The sequence below is a fragment of the Ixodes scapularis genome, unplaced genomic scaffold (assembly GCF_016920785.2).
Source record: "Ixodes scapularis isolate PalLabHiFi unplaced genomic scaffold, ASM1692078v2 PGA_scaffold8__174_contigs__length_109621045, whole genome shotgun sequence".
NCBI classification, from domain to species: domain Eukaryota; kingdom Metazoa; phylum Arthropoda; class Arachnida; order Ixodida; family Ixodidae; genus Ixodes; species Ixodes scapularis.
In genome coordinates, this window is record NW_024609883.1 from 97,357,283 (window position 1) to 97,379,084 (window position 21,802).

General features: G+C 44.2%; 1 protein-coding gene across 6 annotated transcripts; it reads left to right on the forward strand.

Moving 5' to 3' along the window:
• The first annotated feature begins 2,208 nt into the window (after nucleotides 1-2,208).
• Nucleotides 2,209-20,671, forward strand: LOC115314708 (probable thiopurine S-methyltransferase). 6 transcript variants are annotated; one of them, XM_042286881.1, is made up of 10 exons: nucleotides 2,209-2,342; nucleotides 2,512-2,580; nucleotides 7,091-7,205; nucleotides 9,718-9,810; nucleotides 13,262-13,391; nucleotides 14,532-14,584; nucleotides 15,006-15,080; nucleotides 18,412-18,497; nucleotides 18,880-18,924; nucleotides 20,202-20,671. In XM_042286881.1, the coding sequence occupies exons 3-10, from the start codon at nucleotides 7,114-7,116 to the stop codon at nucleotides 20,303-20,305; spliced, it is 678 nt and encodes a 225-aa protein (XP_042142815.1). In that variant the 5' UTR covers nucleotides 2,209-2,342; nucleotides 2,512-2,580; nucleotides 7,091-7,113; the 3' UTR covers nucleotides 20,306-20,671. The 6 variants fall into 6 exon arrangements, with proteins under 6 accessions (XP_042142815.1, XP_042142818.1, XP_042142816.1 ...); XM_042286884.1 differs by having other exon boundaries at nucleotides 2,253-2,371; XM_042286882.1 differs by lacking the exon at nucleotides 2,512-2,580 and having other exon boundaries at nucleotides 2,279-2,342.
• The last annotated feature ends 1,131 nt before the right edge of the window (nucleotides 20,672-21,802 follow it).

Consider the following 21,802-nt stretch of genomic DNA (forward strand, 5'->3'; position numbering starts at 1 on the left):
GTGACTAAAAGCGCGTTACGACGGTCGATCCATGCGCGTTGCCTTCGCTTCGACGCGCGCCCCCGATGGCCTTCCTTTGCGACGGCACGAGATAGCTAGTCGGCCTTGTCTTCTAGAAGGTGTTGAGAGAACGGAGCACAGCCTAATCGGGCGAAATTAACCTATTGAGCGACCCATCCTGAGGAGGTACGGAGGACCGTGTGTGCTGCTAGGGCTTGCTATTAAAATAAAACTGCGTCAACATTAAAAAACAAAACAAAAAGAAACAGCGGCTTTGGGAGCCGATGAGCTCCCGAGCAGTGATGCGGAGTTGCCACTCCGGAGTTGGAATGATTCCGGAATCATTCCGCATTTTCTCGACCCCGGAATGGAATGGGAATGGAATGGCGGCAACGTTGAGGGGAATGGAATGGGAATGGAATTGGATGCCTTTTGCCCAGAATGGAATGGGAATGGAATGTTGTTGTTGTTCAGAAATAAAATGAACGGGAAACTGCGAACCTGCGTAAGGCCCTAACAGACTTATACGCGAAAGAAAATGCAATAAAAAAGAGTCAAAGCAAAGAACAAAGGGGGGAGGGGGGGGGGGGGCGGTGGCGCCTTTCACCAGTGAAGTTCAACAGATATCCGAATGCGTCTGCGCCTGTAACATTGCACGGCTCAAGGGTACGTCATCAGCCGACGTGAACGTGACCCGCAGCTCTGGTGATCCGATACCCAGGAAGGAGGCCAAACGTGACCTCACTGTGCGGACCCAGACTTCGTACACCTGCAACTCGTCTCGAACGCGCTGTTTGCTCGCACCTGTGCCGGCCATCTCAGGTCGCAATTCACGAGGTCTCTGTTTGAATGATGCTAGGCGAAACTTGAAGACTGCCGTTCATGCGTTGGAGGCGGAGGGTCCGTCACAACAGGGATGCCACCGTATCGATTTTTCAACCGTAACAGAAGATTAGACATGTGCTTCAGGATGCTTCAGGTGGCCCACTTTTCTCGAAAATTCCATGGTCTTCAACGAGGTAGCCTACAACGAAAGTACGTACTGTCCTTTCATACAGCAGCGTGGGTAAAGTTTCATGTTCAAGGCAACACCTACAGATACAAGAATACTAGCAATACTAGTTCATCCCACCGTGACGTCAGTTGATCAGTGCTGACAGGGGCGCCCTTGTTGGACAGGAAAGTGATGATGTTTTGATGGAATTTATTTAGAGGTCAAAATCTTTTCGCATCACTGGTCAGACAGACAGGATGCCAGGGAAGGGAGCGCGGTCAATCCTTGATGAAATGTTTTTTGAACCCATTGAAGACTTTTCATCCGGAACCACTACCTTCAAGGCGAAGTGTTAAGCCTACGGGAAAGTTATTTCGGGACAACAAGAAAACTTCCACTTCAAGCTTAGAGCCTCATCTCAGTTGGCGTCTCAAAGAAATTAAAAAAATGTATTGCATTATCAGTATTTATATTTCTGCCCTCGCTAAAGTGTATTCTTGTATTTGTATTTCGAAATACTTTTTTGCCTCTTTTTAAAATGTATTTCGGATACGTATCGCGATACATTTTTACAGATATATTTGAGACTTGAGTATCACTATTTTAGCAACTTTTTTCATTTATCCCAGTATTTGTATTTTTAAATACATCTTTAAATATTTCTGCCCAACCCTGAAACGCAATGCAGCTGTTAAGTGACACTTTTAACATTTAGAAATCAAAGGAATGGAATGGAACGTTTCAGCCATTCCAGGAGTGGGAATGGGCCCAGTGTCCCCATTCCTAGGAGTTGAAAGGAATGGAATTATCGCAAACTCTAATTCCCCGGAATGGAATTGGAATGGAATGGGGGTGCCCATTCCGCAACACTGCTCCCGAGAGCCTAACGAGGAGGGAGGCAAGGAGGAAAGAGAGTGAGAACAGGAGAAGAAAAAGGGTATCGGAAACCGAAGCAGGAATACCGAAACCGAAACTAACGTGACCGGAACCGGAACCAGATTATGGTTAATGCCGACGTCTTGCCTACGCCGCTAGGAGCACTAGTTGTCACTGGTCCATCTGGAACTGTTCCAAACACTGTTCCAAATTTTACCCGGTAAAATCCCACACTGCCTGGTGATAGTTAGGGGAGAAAAATTAGTCTTAAAAGGTCGGGAGGAATCACGTTTTTTTATGTTTAGACGTAGGCTAGGTGGCGCAAGCTACCGCCCGTTACAAAGGGAATAGCCATTACTACCATTCATCAGAGCCGCCATCCAAATGAACCCGAGTTACTCCGGCGGGTCGTGTCACATGACAACACAGATTGAAGAACGCTGGACCAACGCCTACTATTGGCTGGACGCGGGTACGTTTTGGAACTTTTGGAACGCCAAGGTACAAAACTCTTACCCTGGAGTAAGATCGAGTAAATTTTGGAACACGGCCTGGGTGATCTCGGCTCTGATCTCGGCCGCTGGGGCGCTGGGGCCACAGGTAGGCTTTATTAAAGAATACGCATTGCTTTATAAACGCAGCACCCCGATTTGAGCGAGCGCCCGAAAAAGAACTCGGCCTGGCAGCAAATCCGTGCCACATCTTGGCAGGTATGTACTGCGACACGGTAGCTCGAGCGAGTGCACGCCGACGTAGCGATTGTGCGTCTTTGTACGGGACGACCCAGGCCAACATAACGAGTATTTTTCAGTGACTTCATGTGTGACGTGTCCCATATCACGAAGCAAAAACAAGTAGTGACGTCATGTGTCACATGACTTTGAGACTCCAAGCCCCAGTACACCTCCGAAAGGCCTGACCCATAACCCTGTAATGGGTACCGTACTATATATACTCCATGCCTTGGTATTTTTGTAGTGGATCACTTTGGTATGGGCTATTTTGATGACACCAGGGCTCAGCAGTTGCTCATGGCATGCATTGAGTGATGACCAATCCATTGACTTCGGTGCTTTTAATATTTTTTTTTTTCTTCAGTTACATTCTCTAAATTTGTCAGTTCCAAATGTTTGGCCCGAGCAGAGAAGCGATGCACACACACAAGGGCTCACGTCTGCGAAGCAGCTTGACCTGCTCAGCTTAACCCTGAGCATCATCGAAGCCTTCGCGAAAGCACCGTGTATACCGAAGGCTCAAAAGTGGAAAAGATCCTCACTGTCTTTTTTGCAGCCTTCAAAGCAAGCTAGGTACTCTGAAAATAGGCCCGTCCATGACGTGAGGTTTGACCAGCTGGGACGTTGGCGCGAATTCATCCTAAATTCTATGGGGAGCAGAGGTGCAAACCAGAAAGGTGCACAGGAAGGAAAGAGCTGCTTATCATCTCCGAGAAGTGCAAGGTCTACTTGTGCCTTTCTAAGCATTGTTCTGAGCCCCGAAGCCGCTTTAGATACTTCCACAGTCTGAAGTAGTGGAGCGTTTGTTCTCACCGAAGACGTTTGTACTGAATAAAGTTCTCAATTATTTCATTCTACAACCACTAAGCCCTGATATGCTAATTTGACGCCGTACTGCTAGACCAGTAAAACACTGTGACAGGCTCATGCTCAATGTAAAGCCAGCTCGGTGTCAACAGCAGTGCCACCGCAGATGCGCGACGTCAGAGAATCTGGTCATACATTTCCACACCCACACCGTGGTCCTCTTCGCAGACTGTCTGGTGTGAGGGTGTCGTCGATCTTGATTGACTAAAAAATTTATACTTGGTCGCACAATGGTAATATCTCGCGCTATCCGGAGGTGAAAGCAACACTCTCTATCTATAGACCAATCAGCCGTGCATGCAGTGGCAAAAAAAGACAACCGATTGATTGGCCCCGCCGGAGCACTGCCAACTCGCATACGAACGTAGTGTGTTATTGCAATCGCGGGTTTAGCGAGGCTGGACACCGCATGCCTCGAATGACTGGACGTTTTCTCTTTCTAATGCAAACGGAGCACGCAGTGCGTTGACTTCGACACTGGTCCCTGCTCTTGTCGTCCAAGGCTTGTCAGAAGATAAAGATAAGCTTCATCCACGCAATAATAATAATAATAATAAAAAAAAAGTTGGGCGCTTGTTTGTTCTTAGATTACGAAGCGACTTTGTCTGAAGTCGTAACTTGTCACTGAGAAAGGTGCGACAGATCACATCAAGGCGAGTCTCCCTCTCCTTGAATCAAGGACACCGTGTACAACAAGAAGCGGTCTGTGCCGGTGAGTCGTATGGCCAGGGGGCATAACATATGGGCCTAATTGTCACGATAAGTTGGTTAATGCACTAAATGTTGTCAATTACGTTTTTAATTAGTGAAGGTAAACATGTTTCCTATTAGAAGCTTGCTGAGCATCATCAAAAACCCCTAAATCGGTAAATTTGGGAAAGGTTTGTGGCGCGTGAACAGCGCAGTGCTGTGGTAAAGTTCTCACTCGTGCAGCAGGCGCAAAGACTGGAGACACAAAAACGCGCCTGCGCGGTTTTTCCTTCTCTTATCAGTCACGTTCTTGCACTGGCAGACTTGTGCCTGTTCCACATGTCTTTAGCGCACTACCCCGCTTCTTACACACTCAAAGTCTTTCCAAATTTGATTTGATTTAGTGGTTTGCGATGACATTCAGCAAGCTTCCGATTGTAACCGTGTTTATACGTTCGCCAGTTAAAAATAATAAGGTTTAGTTAATTATCTGACAGTGATGGTTATCTCCCTATATTATGTCCCCTTGACGGCAAAACTCGCCTCCAAAGACCGCGTTGTGTAGCTTTCACGGCTTTTCTAAAAGAATTCTGTAAAGTATTAAGAAACAAAGATAACACCCTGTATATGTGCATGAAGACCACCTTGCCCCCATAAAACAAGTGTATCTCCATGTTTTTTTTGTTCTTTTTTTTATTACAATTAGATTTTTAGTTTCAGTGTGTCGAGCAACTTCCAGATCCACCTACATTTTGACTCTTTAGGTATTCGCAACTTTCAGCGATGGTGGTACCGCGGTGTGAGAATCGTGCTCCCTAGCTCCTGGATGATTGGCCTCATAATAAATGGGCTTGCCTACACCTTCCTGGCATAAAAAAATAACACAAGGCTCTAACACTGCGCACGTAGCAAAACTAGAATTACTTACGCGTCGCAGACCCAGCCTCGTACCGCTGTTCTACGACGATCATCCAGATGACAACCATTTTGATAGGCACCAGTGCGCGCCCCCTATAGGTCGTGAAAGTTGCGAATTGTCTGTCTAATTGTGTTGTCCATTCCTTTAGAGCAGGAAGTTAGCTAGCCCAAAGAGGAGTCTGGAGTCTCCGCCATAGCTGAGAAATTTAGCCGGAACCAGAGCCATATGCCGGTACAGTACCACTGTGAGCCTGGTGCATCACGCAGTAGTGATACACCACCACAGGCCGGTAGGAAATGCCCGATTCCATACAAAAACAGGAAGGGCGGTGGGGGCGGGCTCTGATCTGTGGTGTGTTCTTGTCCCTCAGTTCCAGCATTTCAAAGATTAAAAGCAAATATCCTGTTTTTGCACATTTTGCCAAAAATAAAGAGAAAATTAAGAAAATATTGGAATGATTTTATAGAACAGATTAGTTAAGCAAAATTATGCATTGTTTTGGTTAAAATAACTGAACCTAGAAAAGAGTGATTTTTAAGTCTATATGTAGGGCTCCGCGTTTTCTGAGTTTTTTTTTCGTGAAATTCGGAGGGTGTTTTTCGGAGTTTATTTTTTAGCGAAAATTCGGTGTTTATCGGAGTTTATTTTTCGTAAATCCCCAATTCTCAGAAATTTGGAGATTAATTTCACACTGTTTCTTATTAAAAATAATAAATAATAACCGGATGTAAATGTATGCCAGATTAAAAATAAAACACGCTTGTAATAATTAAGATTTCTTCAGTTGAATTTGGCATTGGTGTCATTTGCAATACTAATTTGTCCCACGACAAAAGTCGCACACAAGTGTGGCTTCAATAAACGTCGATACCTTAAAATCCATAAACTGCCGGAGGTAGCCGCAAGGAAGCTCGTTGTCATCCCATCAATCTATCCCGCGGCCGCGCGAGGTAGGTAGTAGAGAGTTTCAACTGTCCCTTTTCCCTATCTTATACAATCTCTACGGTCCATAGCTTTCACTGTTACCCCCAGAAACATACCCTCTCCTTTCTTTAAAACCCAAATCCCATGGCCCAAACTGGAAGCCAAAAGGGTGGCTTTTGTCGTGACACGAATGGTACGATGACCTGTTTCCCTGAACCAACCTTGACGAGACAAGCCGTAAGACCCCCTTTTGACAACGGTCTGAGGCTTGAAAGATAATTATGGTCTCATTTTCCCAGGACCATTGATCCTGCACTGCTCAAATTCTAAAAAAGAAAAATATATATATATATTTTTTTTTTTGTAGAAAAAGGGGGGGGGGGGGGGGGGGGGGGGAAGGGGGCATGGGCACATAACAATTTGGAGTTTATCGGATAAATCCGAATTGACAAAAATTTTACCGGCGGGTGTTTTTCGGAGTTTTCCGGATTTATCCGAAAACATGGAGCTCTATCTATATGTCTATATGTCATATTGATTGATCTATTCATCCAGTCACTGATAACAGTGTGGAAAGAAAAAAATTACTGTAAAGTACAGTTAGTTAACTATTTAATTGGTGTAATCCCCACCATACTAAAGCAAAAACAGCCCAATTTAGAAATTTTTAAGGTAATACAGCACGCAGAAAGACCTGGACGGAGAGAACACAGGACGGGTGCTTTTAGTTAAGAAGCTTTGAATTTTCTTTTTTTTTTTCTGCATTCTAACTTGATTGCAGTAGGACATTCTTTTACTAGTTTTCGTTTCTTTTGGTTTCTGATTCCGTTTCAGTAGGGTGTTACATAACTGACCAACAAAGTGGAATTTAAAAATAGAAATGCTCAGAAGAGCACTTCTCTTTGTTCATGATCAGACTTGCATAAATATTTCTTGCTTGATGATTTTTTTATTTGAATATGAAAGCATAAAATTATAAACAACATATAAAAAAAATATTTTCGGAATTATTTTTTTGGAAAAGTTGTGAATGACTAAACCATGGTTTAAATCCTATTGCTTTTCATTCTCCACCTTGCATTTTAGCTCAACGTGACTAGCAGACGAGGATGACAGAAATTACGCAGAAGCCCCTTTGGGACTTCTGGTCTAACTGTTGGGACACTGGAAACACTCCATGGCACAGGCCGGACATCCATCCGTGAGTAGAAGCCCTCGTTTATTTGCTGATATTTTGTACATTCTCCCCCGCAATTCCTCAGTAGAGAACTGACTGTCGTAGTCTTCACGTCTGCAAGTACAGCTTTTGGACGTCGCCATCTCGATGCTGGTGTGTCTCGTCTCGGAGCCCTTTATACTGTTGTTCCCTTGATTATGCAGACAGCCGAGCAACCACAGCCGGACGTCTGGCAACCAGGAAACGGCATCTTGCCTCTGCTGTATTGTGGCATCAAATTACAAACCCCCTCTCGATTAGCCAGGCGGTTTCCCGTCATCGCAGTGACAGTGTTCTCGTTTAATGTGAGCGTCTTTGGCGCTGTGCAAGCAATCAACTGCTAAAACTTGTTTATCTGCTACAGTCTCTTAAAATTAGATGATCTTAAATTCATTTCCATTTTGTTAAGAGTGAACTTTCAATACTTTGAATATTATATCTTAAAAATGCTGTTCCTAGAAAAGTTTTTGCATTTTTGGCGAGACAGATCGTTCTAAAGCGATCTTGGGTGAAAATGAAATCTTTATTGGCGTAAAGAACAATTTACTTCCCGACCGGCACTTTTTATCCAAGAGAGTAGTTTGCCCCCGCTATACATTCAATGATGCACTTCATAGTATCACTCACTTACTCACTCTACACTGTGCAGTCGCGCACGTTTATGGGCCGCCTCGGCGAAAATGTATATCCGGACGTGCAGGCATCCGCATACGATCCGCCAAATCATTTGTTTTGTTCCGGATCTGCCAGTTGGCTGCGAACATCCGCGGGTAATCGAAAGAATGTATGGCGTACGCCAAATGTTGCCGTATGCCATACATTTGTGTGCTTCAAAAATGTCTTCAGACGGTTTTTGCATGACCTACGTGACAGAACCGTCACACAGGAAGGAAACACGCCTCAGCCTGTCTGCGGACCGTCTGTTGTACCTTGAACCGAGACTTGAAGTGTGCTCGTCACGCAAGTCCGGACAGCCACTTGCGCAGTCTGCTGGCCGTGCCGACTGCGCGATCGACGTCCTCACTGAAGAGAATGAATGCACGTGCCAAAAGTGTGTCTCATTGGTTGATTTCCACGGAGTTCTGCGACGTCTGGTTGTAAAGGCCAGCTGTAGCGGTCAATTGTAACGAAAGACCGGCACCGAAAAGTGCTAGTACGCCCGTGGGGAACCATACAAAGACTTCAGTCCCCCGGCAGGATTTGTACTAGCTCAGTTGGCAGAGCTGCGTGCTTTGCCGACTGAGCCGTCCAGGTTCGGTGTCGGGACCACGCAAAAGCGAGTTCATTCGCACAGCGCATGAGGGAGCTTGCGCGCTTCACGGGTATTTCCAGTCACATAGCACCATCTAACGGCGTGTGTAAGAAATCAAAGTGCTTCTTCGGTAGGCGGTGCTGTTCAGATGCTGTTCTTTTCTTCCCTGGAAGGCCTATCACTCATTATGTGCTCACCAGTCTTTGTCAGCATAATAAAGCTTGTATAACTTTTTCTTTTTTTTTTTGCCATGTCTGGTTTAGACACTTGTCTAAACTAGACACGGCATTTGCTGTGTCTAGTTTAGACAGGTGTTTAACAACTGCGTCACACCGCGAGAAATGTGGGCACTACACATGTGCACGAGCCCGCTTTTCAATCAAAGAAGCATCTGCATGCCCATTTAACAGTAAGGTGGAAATACGAGAAGCAGTTGTCGAAGAGATACGAGATGCAGTTGTCCTCTAGAATACACAAGCAAAATCAAGCGGTAGGAAGATCAAGTTTATGCACCGGCCAATGAACATCTAAAGAAACTGTTTGTTTTTCAATCAATGTCCCCCAAAACAATTTACAATTTTTTTTTTCTTTTTTGCAAAAAGAATTTTCACTATGTCTATGCTTCGTTTTAAGTCCAGACGCACGCCAACGCTACGAGCTGATAGGAACAATCAGACCGGGTCAAAAGTGCACCATCATGGCGTCCGTGATGTTTCCGTACGTGTTTTATTATCGCTGAACTAATCATAAACAGGAAAGGCCTAGAGACTCGCGGTTTTAACGCTGCTCGATTGGTGCCATTACCTCGTAACGTCGGCTGCGTCAGGAGTTAAGCTCGAATGAAGAATAACGCTCAGTTTCTGCCAAATGTACCATTGGCGGTCCGAACTAGAAGCCAAATTTCAGAACAAACCATCATCTTATTCAAAATTCCGAGAGATTTTCTGAAATTTCTGACGGTATAAATGTGGCCGACAAAGACATGCGGCCGAACGGCGCGAACGGGCCACACTTTCGAGTTAAAAGTTAAAGAAAATAACATAACTTTGACTTCCGGTCCGGTCCGCTAACGTTACCTTTGGGTGGAGAACGAGCGTTCGGCAACGCATCTTTTATTTTTGCGGTAAAAATTAAAAAAATAAACACTACATTTTTTGGGGGGGACAACCCATGGGCACTTTTCCAGGAAAGCAAACGCAAGTATAATAAACGCATAAAGATGCAGATGCGCTTATCATTGCACAGGTTGTTGACCGAGCACGTGGATGAAGTCTTGGGCAACAGACGGGACGCCCAGGTGTTCATTCCGCTCTGCGGCAAGGCCAACGAAATAAAGTGGTGAGCTCCTCTTCTTTCTCGGTCGCTTTTTGATCTACGTTATCTCACGCGGCGTATATGAATCTGAGCACCTCGATAACTTTGAGTGCCGCATTTGTTTTCCCCCGCAAGTCTGAGCATTTGCTATCATCGATTAAACTAATCACGCACAGTGATTGCGTCACAATCATACCTATTTTTGTGCTTGGACGTACGACAACAACGAGCACCCGGATGATGCACGATGGTGAAAATGAGAAAAGATTGAAGACTCCCTACTTTAGCAAGGCGTGCAGCGCAGCCCGCGGTTCGAAGGGAATGCCTGGAACTGGCTGTACAGAATAGGCTCTAGCAGACGACGGGGGATACGCAGACGAGCAGTCACGTGTCGTTCAGTGTCGCGGAGCAGATGCTGAGGAAAGCATACCGGACGTTTGTATAATGGACCTTTTTTTCCGAGCGCCGTCTAAGAGGTTGTCTGTGAACTTCAAATGAAGGGCAGCCCAGCATGCCTCTGCCTGTCAAAAAAGATTGGCATTGTGCCGTTGCATCAGTTTTCATTGCTCTTTGTGCCCCATACTACCAACTTTCTCTCTCTAAAAAAAAAAAAAAAAAGCATAAAAAAAAAGAAGAGATAAACAGTGTATACGATGTTGGTCGTGCCCAGTCTTGTTTACGTTACTCGAAAATAAATTGCGCGACGATCACACGATGTGATGCATTTAGACAGCGAGAGCTGTGCTGATCATTAGACTATATGACGATGACGATAGATTGACATTGCACTGATCGTGCGTCATACGGTGATCTGATATTGAGATGATGTTGCTTTAGCGTCGAAACATTGCTGATGAATGAATGATTTTAAGGTCATGATGTGTTTTTCTGCCAAATTTAGCGGGGAAACTGAGTTGGTGCATATGTCATGCGACGTCAATTTTTCCGCTAAATTTAGCGGGAAACTGATTTGGTGCATAGGTCATGCAAGAGAAATTTTTCCGCTGAATTACCCGAATTTGCCTGTAGGTCACATGACATCAATTTTTCCACCAAATTTGCGGGGAGTGCGTAGGTGCCGCGACATCAATTTTCACACTAAATTTAGCGGGGAAACTGAATTCGCGCATAGGTCACATCACGTGACATCCATTTTTCCGCTAAATTCAGCGGGGAAACTGAATTGGTGCTTAGGTCACGCAACGTAAATTTTGTACGCTAAATTTAGCGGGAACCTGAACCTTCTGTAGGTGCTGCGACATCAGGTCACGCAACATCACTTTTCCCGCCAAATTTAGCCAGGAAATTGACGGCGTTTACGCTCGCGCCGTTACAAAATTGGGGAGCGGGTCACTAACAGCTTTTGCTGTAAAAAGTAATCGGTTACAATTACAATTACCTTTGGTTAAAAAGAATTCAATTACATTACTCTATCACCCGAGAAGAAAAGCAATCGGACGTTACTCGGAAAAGTAACGATTACTTTTCCAATCACTTGACATTTTCAGAACGACAGATTTTTCCGCCTGTTTGAAAGCAGTGGGTCTTTTGTGCTGTTCATTGTTGGATTAGAATCACCCGAGTTATACTAACCTGCTCATCTCCTTCATCCATTAGCCTTGGTAAACCACCCTCGTCTCGAAAACTTGGTTTGAATGTTCCTTGATGGGAAACTTTTACAAACATCAGAAAAGGGAGAGGAAAAAGCAGTCTTGTACACGTTACTCAAAAAAGTAATTGATTACAATATGCTTTGGCTACAAAGTGTTAGATTGCTCAATCACTTTAGAAGAAAAGTGATTGGTCATTACTTGAAAAAGTAACTGCTACTTCTCCGATTACACTTTGGATTTTGAAAGTGACTTGTCTTTGCCGGTTTTAAGACGGGTCTTCTGTACTGTCCACTATTGGATTAGAATCACCGATTAATGAACTACTTATCATCTTTATCCGCCAATTTCGGTAAAACATCCTCCTGTCTGAGATTTGGTTCGAAACTTTCTTGGTAGGAAACATATGCAAAAGGCGCCATTAGAAAGGGGAGGTAAAAATAGTAATGGGTACGAGTAATTTTAGAGCTTCCAAAAGTAATAAGATTGCTCTTGCGATTAATTTCTAATAAATGTAACCAAATCATTACATAACTACTCTAAAAAGTAACCGATTACAATTAATTTGATCACTTGTAATGAGAATTGTACAAATCTAGGAAAACGTAACGGGTATGATTAATTTTAGTATTTTCAAAAGTAAGCAGATTACTCTAGTGATTGCTTTGTACTAAAGCTAATCAAATGATTACAAAATTATGCCAAAAAGTAATCGATTACAAGTAATTTGATTGCTCGTAATATTGAGTCTGGACTCGTGCCCTCTGAAAATGGCGAAAGCAGGAAGCAAGGCTAGGGGAAAGGATGTATGCACGCACGGAGGCCTACTGAAAAAGGCTCATTTATTGCGCCTTCTCGCACCGCCTTTTGGGGTGGTTTTTTTTTTTTTTCAAATTGTCCGTTGTGCGAACGGCTTCCCCCTCCCACTCAACTCGAAGCGCCTCCTGCCGCCGGCAAAGTCGCGTCGTCTTTGTGTCTGTGCACTGCCGAGCGTTGCGCTTGAACGTTTGCACGAGTTCTGGGGTTATGGTTCCGGAAGGAAGACAGTCGTAGTATACAGTGCAATCCACTTATAGTGATACTAAGAAAACCCGAAAAATCAATCGTTATAACCGATTATCGTTGTATCTGGACTAGATACTGAGCGTTCCTAGTCGAAATACTCTAGAACCTGATCGTTATAATCAGGACATCGTTATATGTGGTATCGTTATGAGTGGATTGCACTGTACAACAATCAACGGGCAACGCAAAGAATGTGCAGAAAGCGCGCGCCGACGAGGGTAGCCGGGCGCATATCGTCGCTGGCCGAAACCGAGGCGTAAAATCACGTGACGGCAATGGGGGTGCGCAAGTTGCGCAAACAAATGCGCAAGTTGCACGAACAGCAGACAGACTATCACGCCGTAATGGGACACCCTGAGCGCGCTACATATCTGAATCTGGAAAAATGGGAGAGAGGAGGGTAGAACGCTATATTGTCATCCATAGACCCTTTTCAGAAATGAGCGCCATGTAGTAGATGCTGTAGAAATCATAGGTACGAGCCTGCCATAGTTCAACGTGCGTATTGGACATCCCTAGCAGCACAGTTCCCTGGCTCATAGTTGGGCCAGTTGGGCGCAAGCTTGTGACAGGCTTGAGCCAAGTTGGCTCTAGCTTGCGCCAGTCTGGCCCAAGCCTGGGCCGAGCAAGTGTGCTACTTGGGATGAGACTTGCGTCCCCGTTTGGCAAGAACTCCGATTGAGTCGCGTGTTTTGGGCCCAAGAAATTTCGCTTGGTGGGGTTTTGGGAAGGGTCTAATAGACTCTTCTCACAACCCCATCAAGTAACATGTTCGGCTGTTGCTTGTTCAACCGTCGCAGGTTCTACGACAATGGGCATCGTGTTGCCGGACTGGAGTACGTTGAAAAAACGGTGCGCCTGTTCTTCGAGGAAAACAAGCTCTCCTACGTCGAAACAACGTGCCCCGTCATCAACTGCAAAATTCTCCAGGTGTGTGCATTCTGTGGGCATGGCTTTAGCAGGAGCACCTTAGTTACGGACACCATAGTTGGTGACAGGTTAAGAATAAAGTGGAAGTCTCTCCAATCTCTTTCCACTTTAGCAGACGAATGCTGGAAAGGAGGCCACCTCCTCTCCTACCTTCACTCTGCTAAAGTGAGAGGAGGTGGGAGAAGCTTCCACTTTACTTAAGTTGTCACCGACTATAGACAATTTGCCGAGGCGCTTAGTGTGGATATGTTGCACAGAAAACAACAGTGACGCCGCTTTCTGCGTCTACTTGCAAACAGGTACTCGTTCAATGATGTTGCAGAAATCGGCGTGCAGTGATGTGGATGTCATCTTGCTTCTGATGTAGCAAACTTTGCTACGCAACTTTTGATCCTCCAATCAGTGGCAGTGAGGTGGCGTGAAACCTCCATCAGATGGATAAAAAAAATTCATCTAACGAACGCCTAAGTAAATTGACTGGTTACATCCGACGATGTAGTGCCTCAGAAAATTTACCGTACGCGTGGAAAGGCTGTATCAAACCATAGCCCAGTGGGAAGTGGTCGTTTGGAACATAAACCCAAGTGGTCAAATTTTGTGCCTACCAATAATATATATTCAAAGTAAAATGCGAAAATGTGCCAATGTCGTGTTCGCACTATTGGCGACTCCAGCGAAATCAACGGCGCCTAGCGGCTATAACAGAAAGCTGTGGCAGCAGGTTCATTTGCCAGCCTTCTTGAACGAATAAGATTTTCACAGCGACTGGCGGTCTAAAGACGAAGCCGTGAAAGTAGGTTCAAAGACGCGTGATGAAAATCGCAAACACCCAGTTACAGGTTAAGAAACGCGGGACAAGCTGCTGCCGCGAAGCCCTTCACCCTTTCCACTTTGGCTGAGCAAACGCCGGAGACGAGGCGAATGGGGACTTGGCTCCTCTCCGACGTTCGCTTTGCTAAAGTGGAAAAGTTCCAGGGCTTTACCCTGCAACTGGGTTCATAATAGCATCAGCCAGTGGAGTCTACCTGCATCAAAAACGTCTGACACACTGCATTTTTAAGAAAACGTTTTTTACACCTTCCTTTGCCAAAGTGAGCAACTTATCGTTGAAAAAATCGCTTAGATTTTTGTTTGTTACAGACTAACGACAAGCGGTTACGTATCTTCGTCTGCAGCATGTTCGACTTTAAAAAGTGAGTGCCCCCTTCTCCCAAAGCGCCACCGCTGGCTAAAACATGTTTCATTCTTCGGAGCCAAAAAACATTCAGCATTTTCAATTTAAAATATGATTCGGAGTAATTCACTCTGAAGAACTGTTTTTCCTGAAAACTGGCAAATTTAGGTTTTTGAAATTTAAGTGAGACCTTAAAACAGTGCTACAACCCCACCCTAGAACAGTTAAAATTTGCATACGAGTGCACCCCGCACATAAACGTATCAAGCAATTTAAGTGCTGCGCATGATATATGCAAATACCCATTACGTAACCCTATAATTGTGATGTTGATGGGGGAATATATTTGAAATGTTGCACCAGTTTTACGTGGACACTTCTTGTCACCTGCGCCGTGCCTTTGTGCTGCAGCCGAGATTTTGATCATATATTTGTTATAGGGAATCTGTGGGGCCGGTAGACGTCATCTGGGACCGAGGCGGTCTTGTAGCAGTGAACAAGGAAGACAGATTAAGGTAAGCCCAGATCTGTTCTTTGCGCAGACAAAGGAACCGTTCTAATATGTATTAGACTGCGCTGTAGTTGCTTTGAGCCTCTAGTGAAATGGTGACCACAAAAGTTTGGTAGATAGATATTCACTGGTGATTCACCAGTGAATCACCAGTGAACTTTTCCACTGTGCATTGCTTTGTCTGGTCATATGTTCTGTCATCCGAACACATGTACGACTGCGGAGAATATACGAGCTGAAACAGCCCTTCGTGCTTCTTTGACCTATCTGCCAGTTTTTCAGGGAGCTGTGGTCGAAACTACGAATGGAATGAGAAGTTGGGGTCGCATTCTTTGGACTACACTAAAAGCCCTCGCGGGCATTACATAGGGGTGAACAACAGTACAGTAATTTGAAACACAAAACCAAGCAGCAACACACACAAGGAAAAAAAAAAAAGATACAATGAATGCATACAAATAACATTTCAACGCACTTCGGCACTTTCAGCAGTAATTGAAATATATATATAGACAAGGTACCATAAGAATAGGTGCATAAAACACAAGACCAAAAATTTCATTTCAACTTCGCCTACTCAAGCAGCACCATGTTTACAGTGGCAAAACAAAAGACTCGCAATCACTGACATACACAATTTTCTTTGGAAGGCTATTCCAATCCGAAATAACGAGAAGAGGCGAATTTTTGGACATGTTAGTTTGCTCATATATGGGGTCAGTTTTACAAATCCGATCTAAACGGGGTGATTTATGGGGAGCTCGCCATAAGAAAACATCCTTAAAAGCTGAAGAGCTATGGTAGAGTTTGTGAATAAATGACAGGCACGCAAGATGCCTTCTGGTTGACCGGTTACACTAGTAAAGCGGGAGTAGCCACGAACTATGAAACAAACGGCTTTGTTTTGTAGTGATTCTATATTCTCTCCCAGATATGATTGGTGAGGATGTCAAATGATGGACGCATACTCGAGTTGGGATCTAACAAAAGCAGTGTAGGCAACAAGTGTTGTTTCTGTGTTTGCCTGGAAGAGAGTTTGTTTGAGGAAGCCAAGGGTTTTTGACGCTTTGTTAGTAATATGTTGAATGTGAGTGTTCTAGGTAAGATCTGATGAAAGATGGAGACTAAGATATTTAAATGAAGACACATTTTCGATAGGATGATTTCCAATGTTTGTGAGTGGAACGACACTTTGTGGTAAATGTTATAGCTTTCGTTTCATTTGTATTTATTTTCATCAACCACGTGGCATACTATTCGGAGATACTAATATACATGTCGTCCTGTAAAATTTTCTAATCCAGAGAACCCGTAATTGGATGATAAATGATGCAATCATCTGCGAACAGATGAGATAATTAAGCTTGTTGGGACCGCAGATGCCAAAAAAGGCCGGATTGGATGTTTCAGCTGGTATTGTCCGCAGGGGTACCCCTCCAAACCGACTGAAGGACTAATTATTTGTTTAACACACCCCCTAGGAGGGTGAACTTTTGAACCCTTGTCTTAAAATTAATGAAATTTGCAGGGTAGGCTGGTGGTCATGCTAGAGGGCGCACAACAAAATTTCAGGTGTCGGTTAATTGAGAAGGAAATTAGAGTAGCTTCCATCAGCAATGCGCCTACATTGTTTAGTTAATCTATCATCAGAAAACTATCACGATATTCAAGATTTTTATTTACTAGATATGTAGCAGAATGCCTACAGGGTGCGGTTATGGAACGTTTTTTTCTAAAAAGTAATTTATTTCTATAAATTTTCTCTTCTGCAAAATTGGTAAACTTTTTGGTCTTCTGTGTTTCGACAAAATGTCAAAATTTTTTATAAAAGACATCCGTAAAGTGACAAAAGAGTTCCATAGCCGCATTCCTTATTAAATTTCAGTCAGGAAAAAGGAAGAATGAGTCTTCCCTGTTTTGCCATTATCAAACGATAGATTGACTAAAATGGAATTTATACCAAAAAGTGGAATAGAGAAAAATGCATTCAAGGTGCTCCAAACCCTATCTTTTCTTTAGCTTTGGTGGACAGAAAATAATTTATAAAAAATTAACTATGCAGTGAAAATTAAACTTTTTGGGAATACTCTCTAGATGTTGGTGGATGTAAATAATGTAATTTTTCAAAATCAACTTTTTTTTTGCAGAAATATATATATATATATATATTTTTTTTTTTTCTGGGCAGTGTCTCCTTTTAGTTGAAACAGGCTAAAAGCCGTCTGAGTGTTTCTTCTTATCAAGGTTGTTTGGTCGAAGGCCGACCTGCAGTTGGAAAGAAGATAAACATGCTTCTATTTTCCAATGACTATAAATGAGCAAGGCAAATATATAGAGCTTTCCGAAATTCTCCCTTGTTCTCGTTATAGAGTATTCTGTCCCTTCCCTCTCCCCTCCCCCCCCACCCCCCCGAATTTCGTACAAGTGAGGCATCTCATCCTTCCTAATGGCATGAAAAGAGAGAAAGGGAACGTTTTTCAACCCTACCAAACAAGTTTGGCAGAACAAATGCAAGATAATCTGGACAAGAGTGTAAAATACGAGAAATCTTGTATGAACGCACTCCCCCGAGAGATTGCACATCCTATTCTTCTGGCTAAAAACCAATATGGTTAAAAATTCCGAAACATCCCCCACACCCGATTCCCATTGGACAACAACAATCTCTTCAATATGCAATTTTGTAGTGGGCTCTCACACGTTTATCATACCAGTAAGCAAACTCGCTGTGTCCGCGATTTACGGTATCAGTTCCCGTGACAAGCGAGTTCGTAGCGAGTTCCTCCATGTTTATTGCACAACGAAACCCAAGTTTGTCCCGATCGCCATATGGAGTATCGGTTTTTGTGACACGTGAATTCGTACAGAGTCACCGGATGTTTCGCGCAACGTCGAACGCGAAATCGTCATGTCCGCGATCTGCGGCATCAGTTCTCGTGTCACGTGGTTGGTAGCCAGTGCTACCATTTTTATCGCTCATTATCGCTCCCCAAAGGTCGTTCACCCGATATTTTTCACCAGTTATCTCTTCGCCGTGGATGGGCGTTTGTCTCGTCTTAGGTGAGAGTCCAGTGAAAAGGCTCGAACAATTACAAACACTTACACACATACTGAAAGTGCAAGTCAACGGGCATTCCCGAGCTTGATTGGTTTAGCGGACGGTAAAACGGTAAAACACATGGAGAGAAATGACATGGAGAGAATGCCTTGGCAATGTGTTTTTGACGGTGTTCAACTGACTCTATCGGCTGTGCTTGGACTTGAGATAGAACAAAGTGTAAGCAGAAGAGGACAACAAAAAAGAGCTTGGGTGAAATTATCCTGAATGTTTCCAGGTACATCAGCGTCATGCTGTCCCTGATGTCACCAGACAGCACATACACGCTCCTTTCTGTCGTGTACGACGACGACAGCTACACAGGTCAGTTCTCATTGGACAAACTTTGGACTTCACGGTCAACTAAAAGAGATAGGGCTCCCTTTACTATTGGCATTAAAAGGTTCACTAGGCTAATTGAATGGGGAGACCGTTACTACCGTATGGGTTCGCGAAACTAGAAAACTTTAGACGAGAGTCATCAGCAACAAATATGTCGAGAAATTTTCAAAGAGTGAACTCAACAGGTTGAGCACAATTTGATTAGAAGTCAGCTAATGAAAGATGGTCTTAATGATTAGAAAACCTGAAGCTTGTGCATTTGCAAAAGACGTTTGTCCCAGCACAACGGGGGGGGGGGGGGGGGGGGGGGGGGGTGAGGTGAGGGTGAGGGTGAAATTTGAATTTGTCTATTGACTTTGTTCAGGTTTTCCGAAAAGCATTCCGGATGACACTGTTCGGGAACTATTTGGTGAGTACATCACAACCCTACACCAAAATACCTCACACGCTGTAACTTATATGCAAAGGGGTCTCCAATCCAAGGTTTGCTGGCACGCACTGAAGAAAATTGGAGATTTCAATTTGCCACAACGACGAGACATTGATTGTTATTCCCCAAACAATGCAGTCGCCGACCAATTTTTCGGACGCCAATAATTTGGACTAGTTTGATATTTCGTACCTAAACGACGAACCGCGACCTATCCGATAGAAATAGTGCATATTCACGACCGATGCTTTGGACAGCTTGAAGTCGGAAAGTTAAATTTTTCGGACAAAATCGTGACGAGCGATCAGCGGAAGCTGCCATTTTAAATTCTATGTTGGCTGCACATGGATTGGCTTGGTTTGGCAGTGCTACTTGAGTACTGCTAAGTAATGCTATGCTACGGCTTTTTTCTTTTCTCTAGCCTAGTGTAATTGTCATCATTATTGTTGTCATTTTGTTTTGTTCATTCGCCATTCTGCTGTCATGGACTTACTTACGCCTCTCATCTCGTCTCGGTGAATTGTGTTTTCGGACTATGCTGCCGCGAAGTGTCGCTAAGAGGCAGGGAAAGTACACGACCGTAACGCTAGGAAAGAAGGTAGTGATTCTCAAGCTCATAGAAAGTAGCCAAATGCAAGCGAAGGCATAACCGGAAACAAGGCACTATTGATGACTTTTTTAAGCCCACTTGGACGTAATAAAAGCCAAGTTTTTAATCTGCTGATTTTTCTAATTGCTATACTAGTATTTGGACGTTTTTTCGGTCCCTGCAAAGTCGAAAAATCGGTCGACGACTTATGTGCAATCAGCTAAAAGGTAACTTCATCGACAACAAATATGGTCATGTGTGCTGCTCTCACATAAGGATGACACTCAGCTATACCCACTGGTTTAAATGTGTTTTTGTTTCTTTTACTTTTTGGGGGGAGGTTGAAGCGTTAGAATTATGTTATGGATATTCAGCCAAAAAAATGGGATGGGATTTTACGGGAATGTATTCCTACGTCGGCTTTGTTTCCTTTTTTCTAATATCAAAGCTATGCCACAGCCAATGTATTTCCGTGTTCGGTTGACACTCCAAATAAGCCCAGCACTAAAATATTTAAAAATAGAAAAACATTTTTCCTCTTCTCTGGTTAACTGGAAAACCTTAGAATGGTGTAATGTCTGTCCAGAACATTTATTTTAGAACTTAAGGGAGTTGGATACACTGCTCCGCTGTCGATACCGCAACAAGTTGTCGCCTTGGCTCGCAGGAAAGGAAATGAAGTTAACAAAGGTGGCCGAAACCACGAGGAAACAGGGCCCCTCCTTCATCAAGGCGCCAATTTCGGAAGTCTTCTGGAGCATCACTTTATAAAGAGCAGCCTGCAGTCCATGTCACAGACATCTCTCCAGTTCCTTCCTCCTGGTACCTTCCATATGGCTCCTGCTGGGAATGGAGGCAACTTGAGCTCTTCTTAAGAAGTCGGAAGATACAAGATCAGTTGCTTCTTAGACTTGCATACTATTACTGTGGTCTGTTGTAGGTTTAGAACGGCAGGACAAGCCCCTCCCACAAAGCTGTCTGCTCGCCGTGATTGGCGGTTTGTTCCTTTCCAGCATTTGCTCTCCTGAAGTGAAAAGAGCAAAGGCCTATTCTTAACCTGCAACAGATTATCTATATACATAACACTGTCCTTTATCGACTAAAAAATGCCCAATAAATCAAGGTTTTTGAAGAATACCAAATTTGTGCCACGTTATAGGCCCTTGGTTGCTGACGGGCACAGCAAGAAATACACGACAACGGCAGCAACTGCTCTTCGACGCGCATTGTTCGGTGGCCGTAGGCCATCGTAATGTCTCACAAATATTTTACGGCCGTCCCAAAGACTACTCGTTGCACGAAATACCTTTGCATGTTTCGACCAACGTCTAGTACTCGTATATGTTTCTCTGAACACTAGTGGTTTAAGTGCATGAAATGAGTTACGCCATAAGCGCACTACGTATTTACTCGAATGTAAGTCGACCACGAATATAGGTCAATGCCATTATATTAAACTTATCAAGAATAAGAAAAAGAAGAAAATTCAAATACAGTTGAACCTCGATGTAACGAAGTCGGTAAAATTCGCAATTTACTTCGTTACATTGAAATTTCGCTAAATCGAAATTTGGCTTTAGCATGCGAAAAAAAATTCCGAAACATTTTACGGGTATGAAAACTCACCGAAAATGACATTTATTTATGGGCGAAGTAGTCCGCGAGTTTTGCTTGCGCCTTGTCCGACAGTAGCAGCGGCGTCATACGGCGTTCGAGCGCCCAGAGCGCTTGCACGGCATCCTGCTGCCCATGCGACGCCGTGTACCTCCTCAGGACGTCCATTGCGTCGAGCACTTCCCGAGTGCTCGTGATCTCGGCAGTTTCTTCAGGATGGCGTCCAAAACGTTTGCTTTCTCATCCAAAGAAAGAACTTTACGTTTCCTTATGGCAGCAAGCACGTAAGTGAACCGCCCGGTTAAAAAATAAAGCTGTTTAGTTTAGGCAGTTTAGGCGGTGCCAATGTTTCCAACCTACACAGCACTCTTCACCGCACAGTTTACTTGCCCCCTTGCCACCCTTGCGCCCACAGTGATGCTTGCGCCGCTTGCGCCCACGCTCGCAAGACGATAATCGGTCTTTTCGGTCTTCTCCTAGATGGCACTGCCCGTGCGGTCGCGCCATCACGTCGCTCCCCCGCTGAAGTTGGCTCCCGCGCTACCCGCGGTGCAGTGGAGTGGACTATGGTTATCAGTGAATGTCAGTGGTGATGCTGGTATGCCGTGTTAACTTTTTGCTCGGCATTTTCTGGCCAACCTCGCGGAATCCGCT